The sequence below is a fragment of the Embiotoca jacksoni genome, unplaced genomic scaffold (genome assembly GCF_022577435.1).
Source record: "Embiotoca jacksoni isolate LCO1_2020_lvr unplaced genomic scaffold, fEmbJac1.0.p SCAF_22, whole genome shotgun sequence".
NCBI lineage: Eukaryota > Metazoa > Chordata > Actinopteri > Embiotocidae > Embiotoca > Embiotoca jacksoni.
In genome coordinates, this window is record NW_027185363.1 from 2,259,589 (window position 1) to 2,273,163 (window position 13,575).

Below are 13,575 nucleotides of genomic sequence, written 5' to 3' on the forward strand. Positions count from 1 at the left end.
TTCCGGCACATTTGTGATCTGTCATTGCTTTGTGTGTGTGTGTGAGCTTGCGTGAGAGTTACAAAAATACTTGTTCCTGCCATGATAGGGCACGCGTCCCCCCCACACACACTCATGAACACACAGGCCAGGAGCAGGAGTTTATGTGTTGCAACAGAGGTATGTCTGTGTGTTTGCTCAGCTGTTACACATATATCCCTGTATATCCCTCTTAAGACTTGCAATGTTCTGGCTCATCAACACAACAGCTGCTGTGATGATGGTAAGGCTAAAAGGTGGAAGGACTGAGATCAGTGTGGGGTCATAACAAGGGGCTTTGAAACCTGTCTTGGTAAGAGTATGTTTGGGTCTTGGGAGAATTGCAGCAGGATTAGCAACATTACTGTCAGCTCATTTAAATATCTCACCTGAAAAGTTCAGTTTAAAATGATTTCATTACATTCAACACAACATGCCATAGCATTAATAACAATTTTATTTATTTATATATATATATATATATATATATATATATATATATGTATTTCAATTTTTTTTTTTTTACAAAAATACAAAGAGTTTTCTCTATACAAATAAATATTTTGTGAATAAAGATAACACCAATAATATATACAGTCTGTGTTCTTCACAAGAGGCTCAACCTTTGTAAAAGACAATATGAATAACTTATCATTTTGTACAGATTCATAAGTTAGACAAGGCTGCGTCTTCAACCACATAAACAACCTGCGGCATGACTGGTGGTCAGTTATTGGATTGATACAATCATGTTTTCATTTAGGGTCAACGCACGGCTCTCACATGGGTAAAACCAAATCATGTTTTTTACAGCAGAGACAGCAGAAGTTTGTGTGAGTGTGCGCTTTATACGCGTCTTTCTGTCGGGACAGATTTTTTTTTAGCTCCCAGAGACGTCGCTTCAAGAGACTTTGTGTCATCCTCTGTCATTTGAGTCCTTCTATTCATTCTCACAAGTTAAGACTTGAGTGCCTCCAGTGCCAAAGCGATGATCCTCGGCACACTGCGGTAGAACGATTCATTCTCCAGGCCCACAAGACTGTAGAAGGTCAAAGGTCGTCCTCCGACCACAGCTTTGACCCGCGCCTGGTAAAGTCCGCGGTCGTTCTTAGAGCTCAGGTCAACTAACACCTGAAGAAAAGAGAGGCCCAGTTACAGGAGTTTTTCATAAGTTATAAAGTGATAATGCTGCACAGACAATTACTTCTCATCACATCTTTACTTTCAGTTGTTTACCTCTTGGAAGTTCATGCGCAGATTCTTGCTTGGGATGTTTAAGACCCAGCTGTAGGAGTCTCTGACTTCTCTGACTTGCTGTGAAGACTCTCTCACTCCAGGACAAATTACTGGGAAAAACAAAAGTATTTAATTTGATAACTACCGTCCACCCATGAACAAATACTACATGTATTATATTGTAAAATTATTTAATTAAAGTTTTCTCTGAACAGGGTGTGGCACATACTTTTCCCACTGGCACCAGGTATCTGCCTCTTGCGAAGAAGGCTCCTGTATTTTCTGTGGAGACTTAAAGGCTTGTCAGCAGTCTGTCTAGGGTCAGCAGTCTCTGTGTGAGCAGTCTCGGTGACTGGCTGGATGACGGTCGTTGGCTGCACTGGCAGCGGCGACGCTGAAGATTTTAACTCTGTTCCTTCTCCATTAACAACAAACGTAAAATCGTCTGATGTGGAGCTCCATTTTACATCAGGAGAAGCATCTCTGCTGGATGAGGTTTCTCTTTGCGATGCATCCTCTGCCACAGTCCCATCTTGTGTCCTTAATTTTAGAATTTCATTCATCAAGGCTGTCAGGAGTGACCAAGGCTCCTGGGGCTCCTGAGACGAGGAGGACGGGTTGGTGTGGACCGGTGCCTCGGTGGAAGACGTGAGAAAAGGTGGACTGTTGACAGACTCCTCCTGGAGGTAGACTGTGTCCAAGTGCAGGATGGGAGGAGCAGCTCTGGAGTCCAGTTTGGAGCGCAGAGCTGAGATAACGGATTGATATTCTCCCTCCAGCTGTTGTACTGAGGAGTCCTGTGTCAGGAGATGACATGTAAAAATACAGTTGTTTATTAAGACTTTCTTTGTAAACGAAAGAAAACTGTGTTGAATGTGGACAAAAACAAAGAGCCCAAGATTTAAATTTTTTAAGGATGATACATTTTAGCTGTTGTGTTCAGGATGTTCAACAAGATTGAGCTATTTTCTGTCTGCTTTTGTTGAGTTATGAGATTCAACAACTCTGTGCCTTGCCTTTAAATCTAAATTATTTACTGAATTAAACCTAAGTCAATCTTGTTTTTACTTTTGGTAAACTGTGCATGAGTTGAGACTTTTGAGAGTTAAGCAAGATAATTCAACATCACCTGATTTCGACATTTTATTCTCGACCATTAAATCATTTACCCGTAAGAAAAGGTTGTCCTCCTGTCTGTTTGGTGTGGAGGAGACATCTGGGAATGTGTCAGAGTGTTGCTTATCCATATCATCAGCCATGTTTCTCAGGTATTTCTCCCAGTCATCCACCAAGGGTCCCACATCTCTGAATAAGGCTGGGGGAATTGGAGAAGGACCCTGATCTGGTGGCTCCACAGCTCCACCTAGCTGTTCTGCAGGTAATAAAACACCTGTTACAACAGTGGACAACAAAACACCAACACAGTTTATGCATATTTCAAATCATGTGGCAGATAACTCTGTACTGTACAAGACTGCTTTTACATTTTAAGCTTGGACTGAAGTTGGAATAACATAATCTGTCAGTCCTGTACCTTCAATCTGTGTGAGGCCATGGCTCAGGTCCCTCCTCTCTCTGGTGTGAGTGAAAGCTGTGCTGTAGATGTGCTCCACGAGCTGAGGCAGAGTCTGGGTGAAAAAAGTCAAGTCCACTTTGTCCCTGATGTAGTCCTCGGCCCTCTGGAGCAAGTCCAACAGGGTCTGCAGGAATGAGCGCAGCTCTAGACGACAGAGAGTGAACAACAGATCAGGAACCTCTCTAGCAAACAAACCTCAAATCAACTTAAAACATTTCTAGACAGAACACTATGTTTTTGTTCTACGTTAATTGAGATGAGCTTTTGAATAAGAGTACTCACGACATTTCTTGAAGCGGGTGAGGCATTTGTCTTCGGCCATTCGGCTGCAACTGCTGGCAGACTGACCAGGAGGGCAGGTCAGGGTATAGAAGCGACACAGAGCGCTAAACTCTGACCTCTGTTCCTCCTCTGTCATTTCAGTTGTCTTTAGAAGTTCTGGGCATGTCGGGTCCCGGCTCCCAAATGACTCTAAAAAAGAGATTTCAGAGAGGATCCGGTGTTTCAGTAATTAGACATATGATGCAAGTCAGCCACAATCATTTTCAAATAACTTTATGACAGAAAGCTACGCAAAATAGTTTAGTTAATGTCGTGTTTTACTGTTGCTTGAAACTCACTCTGTATCTCAGTCTGAATCCAGTCAGAGAAAGCAAATACTCGTGTGTACACTCCAGGCTTGCCTTTCTCTCCACAGCCGTCGCCCCAGGAGGTGATGCCATAGAGCTGGAATCGACCTGAAATCCGGTCCTGGTAGATCAGGGGGCCTCCAGAATCTCCCTACAGATGACAAAAAAATTCCCCAAAGATTCAAAAAAGCTTGTCTGTTTACAGAAAAAGTCGTATTTTCTAAGGTTCAAGGGATTCAGAAACAGTGAATGAAGTCAGTTATTCCCAAATGCAACCTGAAAGATGTGAGAACAAAGACATTTGAAAACAAAGACGATGATATTCTGCCCACCTGACAGGAGTCTATGCCTCCGGACAGATAGCCAGCACAAAGCATAGTGTTGGTGACCAGTTCTTTGCCAAGGGCACTCTTACAGGTGCTCTGAGGCAGTAGGGGCACTTTAGCCTCCATCACCACGTCAGCAGAAGGGCCATCTACAGAAATAAATACACACAGAAAGAGACCATGTTATTGCTTTTTAACATATTGAACCAACTGCAACTCAAACATTTTAGTACCAAATTCCCTTTTGGTTAAAGGATACGCTATTAGATATGCTGACTATTGAAAGGTTTGGACACTCAGAAGAAATTGCTAAACTATATTTATTCACTCACCCTCGTAGAGAGACCCCCAGCCTGCCACCAGACACGGGCTGCCAGTGGGGGGCTCCATGCCAGATGGGAGGCACACAGGCGTGACATGTTCAGACAGGACCACTGGGGATGTCAGCTCCACCAGGGCGATATCGTTGTTAAATGTCTTTGGGTTGAACTGCAGAAAGACAACAGAGATTGCATTACTGTTGAATTGAACAATAACTTGCTGGTCAAAGTAAATAATATGTTTGTTTAAGTGGTTGGGAAATGTGATGGGTGAAATTATAGTATTTTACCTTAGGATGGGGGATGATGCGGTTCACTTTGAGAACCTGCTCATCAGGGTCAGTCTTGGTGATGTCAAACTCGCCCACCACAGCTGTCCAGTAGCTCTCACCACGGCTGCTACGGAGGTCAGAGCAACAACAGGAAGGAAAAGTGAAAGGGAGAAGAAAAAAGTACCACAATCTCAAGTGCTATTAACAGATCAAAGGTCTTAAGAAAGAGCTGCCTTCTTAGAGAAAATAGTGACATACGCAGACTTACCCAGCAAAACAATGTGCAGCGGTGACCACCCAGGAGCTGTCCACTAGGACCCCTCCGCACATCAGGCCACCATCTAGCTGCAGGTTAACTAGCCAGGGCCAGCTGCCCGGAGGTGCAGGGGAGCCACCCACAATCCTGGAGCGAGGCTGCGTGATGTTTTGCACTTTGGACGACCTCTGGCCACACACTGCTGCTGAGACAGAAACACTGGTGGTCAAAAAAAAAAAAAAAAAAAAAAATGCAGGAAAGAGCAAAATAAACCACATGCCTTCTGACTAACAGAGAAAGGAGGATAAACTGTTTGAATGCATCAATACGACTCTGTGCAAACATGCATCCCCTCACCCTGTGCATGTGTCTGTATAGCAGGTTCCAGGTTCTGCATCGTGTTAAGCAGGCTGCACTGGAGCACACGGGCGCTGCAACTCTCCCCCATGATCCTGATGCAGCTCTCGTTGTTCAGCTCACCAGCTGGACAACGATGCTGATAGTACGCACAGGCCTGACTCAGAGCCCAGCTCCGCTCTGCTTCACCCTGAAGCTTCTGGGCCTTACTGATGACATCACAGCTGGGCTCGGATAAGGCATTAGAAGGAGACGCTACGGGACAAGAAGAAGGGTACATTGGGGCGTCATGGACATATTAAGACAACAGTGAAACAATTTGACTGATCAAAAAATGAAAAGCAGTAAGAGTAATATTGTACTTACAGCAGGAGCCCAACAGCTGTCCACAGTTCTGAAACAGACAGGGAACACATCCTCGGCAGCCGGCTTCTGCCCGACTTCGCTCAGAAGATGCACGCTCAAGAGTGGACAGGGCGCTCGCCATGGCTGCTTCCAGAACGACAGTGCCACGGTCAGACAGAGCTGCAGGAGAGGACAGGAAGAAAAAGAAAAAAAACAACAACAACTAAATATAATATAATAGATTAAAAAATCTATGAGCGGCAAATAAGGAAATAAAGTGAGGATGTGCAGAGAAAGCAGTACATTCTACAGCCAGATCGATATATCAGCCAAGCGGATATTTAGAATTAAGACACGTTTCAGGTAATGTATGTATTACACAGATCAACAATACTTACAAGATCTGTTATTTAAAGAATCTTCACAACAAATGCTTGTTTATTAGTATCCCCCTCGCATTGTGGCACAGCACACTAAACCAATTCCACTTTTTAGAGTTGATTTTTCCTGAAAACTTGGAACAAAGATTTGCTGAATTCTGGCAAAAAAATTTTTTTTTTGCAGGGAAATGATTTGGCAACAGGATTAAAGGAAGGGCATCTAGGTCGTTACGTGGAAGGTTGTCATTTGCTGTGGGAACATGATGTGTGGCTGTGAGCGTGAACTGGTGCAGCTTTCTGGTATGTGTGTGAGTAGCCCCCTTTTTTTTTTTTTTTTTTTCTCTCATGCTGCTCTTTGAGCTCATTGGCAGCATTTTAGGGGAAGCCAGCTCACGCTCAGTGCGCTGGTGAGGCTTCTACAGACACACTTCAATCGGGCCGCCGACCCTGCAGCCCCCCCTCTGTGTCGCACCACATCACAGGATAGGCCACTAACAACAACAATGCTGTTTGAAGACTTAATTAGAAGGCCAGGGCTGAGCGGGCAGAGGCTGGTGGGCAGGGACAAGGCCCTAAGGACACGGGGCTGGCAGTCCCTGGGGCGGCTGGGACCCGGAGTCCCTTGTTCTAAACACTCAAAACACACAGCTATCAGCAGCTGCTTGCGTATGCGCCTATTATCAAACGGCACCAAAAATATGCACAGCATAAGACACTTCAATTCAAGCTGCTGTCATTGGGGCATCTCATTGACACTTGCAGTATCGTGTAACTCCCATGAAAGATGTCCTCGAGGCATTACAGCATCACGTTAGTTTGCAGGGTTTTAGCCGCTATATATAATTGGAAAAAGATCATTTGTCAGCAAGAAAGTTAAAAAAAAAAAAAAAAAAAAAAAAGTTGTTAAAGTAAAATTGTGGAGTAGAATAATTTTCTGTGGATGTCTGTAAAACTCCGCTTTGAATACTGAGATTTCATTTCCTAAACGAAGCCTCTGACAAGTACTGTTGCGACCACTGTTGAAAAAAAAAAAAATCAGTTGCCATAATTAGAGAAATGACGAACGACAGCAAGTTTTGAGAAAGTACCTTTGAGTGCACTTTGAGGCATCCTGTAGACCTCTCTACCTGTGGGGGCTCCCAGCAAGCAGTCCAGCCCCACAAGCAGCAGTGATATCAGCAGCAGCATGGTGTCAGAACATCAGACCTCCACTCCACAGTGACAGCAGGCAGACAAGGCAGGAGACACGCGGGACGACTGAAGAGGATACAGGGGTGCCGGAGACGAGGCTCGTCTGCAGTGTTTCCACGTCCTTATTATTGTCTGGTGGCTCGATGCAATAACTCACTGTCTCCCTCCTCCTGGCTCTCTGGGCTCTCTCCCACACTGTGGTGCAGGGCATCTGTCTGTAAGTTTACTTAGAGGAACAATAGGTGCCTGGAGTGGTCCCTGGTATATATAGAGTCCCCAGGGGAACACCAGCAAAGAGAGGAGGGGGGTAGAGCATAGGGAAGAGAGAGGGAGAGGGAGGGAGAAACGCTCCCATGGCCAATACACAAACAGATGAATTCATTAAGACTGTGACAGCAAATCGGGCGCAACTTGCCAAAGCTGGACATTACAAAGAGGTTTGGCTCTCTGAAAGGAGACCGAGGGAGGGAGAGAGAGAGAGAGAGCGAGAGAGAGAGAGAGCGAGAGATACAGATAGGGAGGGGGGGAGAAGGGGAAAGCAGGATGATTGGCTGGGCGTCAGGGAAGGGGGTGTTGTTTGAATTCATTAATGTGAGAGGAAGAGGGAGAAAGATGTGCAGATAAGGATATGTGCTGATGTGACACCGGAGTGGAGAAATGTAGAGGGAGATGGAGAGAGAGAGAGAGACGTCGACAAGCAGGAGTCACGGCGTGAGCGGAGCGAGCGACTGATGGAGGGAGGTTGAGTGTGAGAGAGCCGGAGCGAGGGAGAGGGAAGTGTCTGCCATTCTCCGTGCCCCTCAAAGAGGGCATTGTCCCCGGCGTCCCTCTGAGGATGCCCACATCAAAGCCTTCCCGCGGGCATCACTTGGCTGCCGCCTCCATTGATCACTTACAGTCTTTTATCCCCCCCATTAAAATATTGTCAGTTCACATCACTTTTGTCTTTCTCTGCTGAACTCTGCTTTTGTTACATAAAGATACAGTAAAAGAGTTTTTGCTTATGAACAAGATGCATTTAAGTATTTTTTTTTTAAATATTTAAGTCCAGCAGAAATCTTCTATTGAACATAGTACAACATTGTTTGTTTGTTTTGGCAATTTGTCGAATGCCTCCTGTCACTTCACTGCCTGAAATTCAGAGAATTCTTTTTTGTGTTATTTTATAGATAAATTATGTTGCCCCACTTAAATAATGCACATTTAGAGTCACTTTCAGACAAATCACATGTCTAATTCCTGTCTCTTTTAAAGTGTGTGACTACTGTAGCTCGTTGTCTTTAAGATTTACAGTTTAAGCAATACATTTGTTTTACTTCTTAAAAATATAAAATGTACAAAACATTATGACTATCTATAATGGAGGTTTAGGATAGGACAAAGTATAACTATATTTAAAACCTTCGGCCGACCGAAACCTTTCTGCTTTTGAACAGTGACGGTTCTAACAGCTGTTACAAAACCAGGTGTTATTCTACAAATACAACCCTCTCTGCTCTCGATGGTAAAGACAGAGAACGTGATCAATATGCAGCATTGAACAAAAACTAAATGTTCTGTACAGTCACAGACAGGGGAATAGCCACAGTCTAGATGGACACAGAAAGAAGTCTGTGCCGACCACTAACCAAAAGGAAGAGGACAAATTGGAGTCAACTCTGAGCCAACTCACTGGCTGAACGATAAAAAGAGCGGCGGCTGAATCCAGCATGGCATTATCAAAGAGAGCCGTCCTCTGCTGCCACAAGTGAGCTCTGACAGCAGAGTATACACTGACAACAGTATGTGTCAGTGTGTGATGTGTGTTTATGTTTCTGCAGTCAGCTCTGGTAAGTTAAAATGCTTGCAGCAAGGACGAGAAACCAAAACATGCTTCAGAGACAAAGGAGAATAAGGTGCCAGAGTTTGAGGACAAACTTTAAAGGTCTCCATTTTCAGGCTTTGCTCTCAGACTTTTGTTAGTATGTTTTGTTGTGTGTGTCGTGCCCCCAGCCCCCTCCATGCACCCGTGCGGCACAATGGCCCTGAGATCTGAGAGCAAGCTCAGGCGGAGCAGAGCGGGAACGGCATGGAACAAACGAGCGGCACTCTTTCATTTCCTCCTTCCCTCCATCCATTTGCCTTTGATCTCCTTTGATTAATTTGCCTTCTGCTAACTCTTCCTTCATGAATCCACTCAGCATGCAGTGCTCTTTTTTCCTCTGCCAACCAGTGATGTTCTACCTCATCTTCTCCTCTCCCGTATGGAGCCTTCATAAAACTGTCTGCACAACAAAGATTTTAGCTTTTTTCTTTTACAATTAACTCTTGAAATGATGAAGGCACTTGCAAATGACAAGGTGATAGAAAATGTGCACCATACTTTGGTGTTTCATTTTTACTAATATGCATGTACTGTACGTAGACCCATGCCAGATCTGTCTATGAGCCCCTGGAGGAGGAGCGTGTGTTCCTGTTGTGAATTCACCTCCTGTTTTTGCTGTTCTCACATTTACAACATATACATGTTGTATATTACCACTGGGCTCCTCTTCTGTAACCCCCTTGGCCCAGCACTGTCCAAAGTGGCTTTGTGGCTGATTAGGCCCTGGGTGACGTTTTCTGAACCTATGTGGAAAACCAAATTTTTTTTGAGACCCTTATTTATTAAAAACGATGAAGCATATTTAGACACCATTGAGACAACATTAGGAGCTGACTTTTCTGGTGCACCAACTTCAGTTAAGCACTGATTATGAGTGAAATTACCAGGTTATAAAAGGAAAAATTGTATTCCTGTTTGACATCAGAGGCAAATATCAGTTGTTCCCATGTTATTTGACATTTACTAATCCAGGGTATATCATGTACATGTGAAGGTTGTTTCAATCTAAACAAAAACACTCTCAAGCCAAAACTGGTGTCTGATCTGTTTGATAAACCCATTTTGATAAACCCTGCCTTCTATTCTTGGGAAGAGTTCAATTATTAGAGCCTCAAGGCAGAGGATGAAGCTTCTTCTGAATATAGAGACCGACTTCCTGATGATACTAACAGCGCTCCAACTTTAAGAAATTTTAAGTTTAAATGAAAAACTTTGCTGTTAAAAGTGTCTTTAAATAATTTCTCCAGCACCGAGCAAGACACTGAACATAAGTCTTCACTGTCACTCAGATTTCATTGTACTGTGATATACCTGTAACACACAGCGATGTCAGAGGTAAAAAAAAATGTACTTTTACTATTTGTACAAAACACTTACATTTGTATTGTTTATCACTGAACATACAATGTTTAAAAGCAGGTTAATGTGTGGTGCATAGATGATCAATTCCAGATTTAGTTGACAGCTTTCCCAGTAACAGGACTTTATATAGTTAGTGAATAGCTTATGTCCAACCCGATTTGGTGGCACCTACTGTACATGTTAATTGATATTGGTATTTGTGTACTGAAGTACTAACTAAAGTGTGTATGTCTACCAGGTTGGTGGTAAAAGTACCACATTACACAGAAGAATACAATTTTATGTAAGAAATAATAGAGGTGTGTTTGTGTTCAAAACAGTATCGTGGCTGGCATGCAGAAATTCATGTAAATGCACAATGATCTGTTGAACCGTCAAGAAGTGATTTGCTGTGGGGTGCGCCGGCTCGTCAATGGCTGGCAGGTTACATAAAGAAAACACACAATGCACAGCACAAACTCACACCACAATGAGAACCTTAACAACAATCGTGTTGAATAACACTCAGGTATTGTGTTCAGTTATGAAACCATTTCTCCCATTGTCTCAGCCAGAAAACAATTGAAATCTAGGTCAGTGGGGTACGCAAGGGAGAAGAGGTTCCCAACATGTTAGTACAGACAGACACTTGAACCGCCTGACAATAGTCAAGCAACTCGTCTGTAAAGGCCTGTATTGGGTCATTGTTAGACATGTTGTTAATTAGATCTATTATGACCCCAAAAATCATATTAACTGCCATTAAATGCACATTAACCACCAACTGTTCAATAATGAAATATCCAATTTACCTAAATGGAGTGAGAATGATGACACGGTTGATTAGGTTTATGTGGAAACACTGCTCAGATAATTTTTCCTGATAATTATAAGACTACACACGCCCTTGATCTTGTCATAACATTTTCTATTTTTACAGAAATGAAAGCGATTGTTGAATTTACAAGAAGCATGCACAAATAAAAGTTAGCTTTTAGAACAACTGTAAATTAAGTTGGATTTTGCACCACAGTTATGCTGTTATTTTTTTTTTTTTAATGACATGAAGTCCTCTGTTGCTTTAACACGTTGTTAGGTACTTTGATGGTTGATCATATTGGAAAGCCGTATCTTTGACCTTGGAGTCATGTTTGAAGGGTGAAAACCTGCACTCTATCCCCTGACCCTTTGTTCTTTCTGTCAGTAAACGGTAGATGTTTTGAAATTCATCTACCGTTCAGCATGTGCTGGGATGTACCTCACGTGCAATGAAGGGCCTCAGTCTAAAATCTGTCTCTCAGTATGCTGCGGCACTTTCAAGCTTGCCTCTTTGTACAAGTTCCCTCTGTCCACCTGCTGGAGTAAAAATTCTCACACTTTTTGCACTTAAAGCAACAACGAACAGAAACAGACTGAGTTATTTATAGCAGGACTGCAATGCCTCGATGATATATAATGTAGAATCACATGTCACATTACAACAAATCAACTGCAGAGTACTAGCGTATTGGCAGCTAAAATAAAACAAATTCAGTAAAGAAAATATATTACTTGGGAACCAATGAGCTTAGGAAAGAAAAGGTGCTCACCAGGTGTTGCTATCATGACCCTCTCCACATGTTCCATCAGATGTATCAATGGGAGACAAATGACGGCATGAAAAATATATAAACCTGCAAACTTGTACTAAAAAATATTATTCACATGATAATTAGTCAGTACAGACAAGTATGCCATACGATATAATTCTGTCAAATGCTTGCTTTATGGCCAAGTCAACAAAGAAACGTGTAAAGAACCATAAATATGCTTTAGATATAATTCTGTTCTAAGAGAGGTGAATGCAGATGGATGGAGAGTACCGGAGGATAAACTAACATTTCAATATAGTCCCTGTTTAGACCACCAGCAAGCTGAAAAGGCTTCAAGGCTGCTATTATCAAGCTGCATCTGATTTGAAAAGACTGAAATCTAGAGTCACAGCACTGAAACTTCTTTTAATAGGTCTGTAGTCCAGTCTGCTGGAGAATTATCCTCTGACTGCAATGTACTGCATATTCTGAAGTTAACATTACCTGATAGTTTTACATTTCTTTCAGTTTTATGTCAATTACTGGAAAAATGTGTCTGTGAACTACATTTAGGAAGGTTACTGGGATATTATAGAAACCAAAATAAGAAATGCAGAAGTAAAGTTCTGTTCATAAGAATAACTGTTTGGTAGCAGCCATGTAACTTACAATTGTACCAAACTAGTTAAAGTCAGAAAAGAAAGGAAAATATACACAGACGTATGTAGCTTATTCAACTGTGCACGCCTATTCAGAGCAACAGTGCAAGCTGAAGATTAAAACGGCCGTTAAACCGATGAAAGATAAGTAGCTAAAATAGTCTGGTTAGCTGTTTAGCTAATGGTAACCAGCTAGGTTAATTTAGAATCAAGCACCCCAGTTGCTTATAATACACAATACACGACAAAAAACTGCACTGACATCAAAATGATAAAGTAACTCATGCACAAATTACTCACAAGTGCTTTATAACTTTTCCAGGCAGAAGAACAACCAACAATTTAAAATTAAAATAAAACTGCAAAAATGTAAAACAGACACAGTTTGACATGAGTTGCAGCTGTTCTATTCCCATGCAGAGCATATTAGACACATTCATTAGAGATGTTATATTATTGTAGTCATTTATTTAAAAAGGTGATAAGTCATTTAATGCCACATGGGAAGGATGGTTGAGGCCTTATCATAACTGACACTAACACAGAAACATTCAGAAATGGCCAAATGATTTTTACTTTTTTAAGAAGGGTGAACTGTTTGTATGCAGTTATTGAAAACTAGAGTTTAACGATTCCTTGGGAGACCATGACATTTGTAGGTGCACGAAAAAGGCCACACGGTGGCAGGATGGGACCAAATTGGAAATTGTTTGTGTGTGTGTGTGTGTGTGTGTGTGTGTGTGTGAGTGTCTCTCTCTCTCGGTCACATACACACACACAAAGAGAAAGGCAATTTTAGTCATATGTCCATAGTTGTCGTATCCAAATCAAAATATGGTAGTTCTCTGTGTTGTATATCTGATTATAGCTATAAGGCACCACTTAATCAAAAGAGCAAAGATGTGTGTGAAAATGTGCATGAAAAATGTAGTGTAATTAATAATAATGTAATTATCTCTCAAGTCACAATATGAACATCAAAACAAACAGTCGAATGCTTCCCAGCTGAAGTATCAGAAGAGTGTATTCCACTGCTCTGACCCGAGCCAGCCCTTTTTTTAAAAAAATTTTTGTATCTGTATTTGTATCTCATACACACACACACACACACACACACATACACACACACACACACACACACACACACACACACACACACACACACACACACACACACACACACACACCTGCAGGACCAGAATGCCCAAGTGAAAACGACAAAAATAAAAATAAA

At 42.2% G+C, this 13,575-nt stretch overlaps 1 protein-coding gene across 1 annotated transcript; it reads right to left on the reverse strand.

The window, feature by feature from the left end:
- Nucleotides 1–603: 603 nt before the first annotated feature.
- prss56 (serine protease 56) lies at nucleotides 604–7,082 on the reverse strand. The gene is made up of 14 exons (XM_069158019.1): nucleotides 6,804–7,082; nucleotides 5,357–5,515; nucleotides 4,991–5,245; nucleotides 4,646–4,835; nucleotides 4,396–4,504; nucleotides 4,118–4,274; nucleotides 3,792–3,934; nucleotides 3,451–3,610; nucleotides 3,113–3,301; nucleotides 2,789–2,974; nucleotides 2,424–2,626; nucleotides 1,484–2,051; nucleotides 1,255–1,364; nucleotides 604–1,149 (listed from the first exon to the last, which is right to left on the reverse strand). Exons 1-14 carry the CDS (start codon nucleotides 6,901–6,903, stop codon nucleotides 976–978), a joined length of 2,703 nt encoding a protein of 900 aa, XP_069014120.1. The 5' UTR covers nucleotides 6,904–7,082; the 3' UTR covers nucleotides 604–975.
- Nucleotides 7,083–13,575: the final 6,493 nt, after the last annotated feature.

Bases quoted from the DNA above. Each gene is read 5' to 3' on its own strand.
- prss56 (XM_069158019.1), bottom strand. From the start codon at position 6,903: ATGCTGCTGCTGATATCACTGCTGCTTGTGGGGCTGGACTGCTTGCTG. The intron at 5,516-6,803 runs GTACTTTCTCAA...CCTCTCCTGCAG, and splicing joins GCCTCAAAGTGCACTCAAAG to CTCTGTCTGACCGTGGCACT. The intron at 3,611-3,791 runs GTGGGCAGAATA...TGTCATCTGTAG, and splicing joins GAGGCATAGACTCCTGTCAG to GGAGATTCTGGAGGCCCCCT.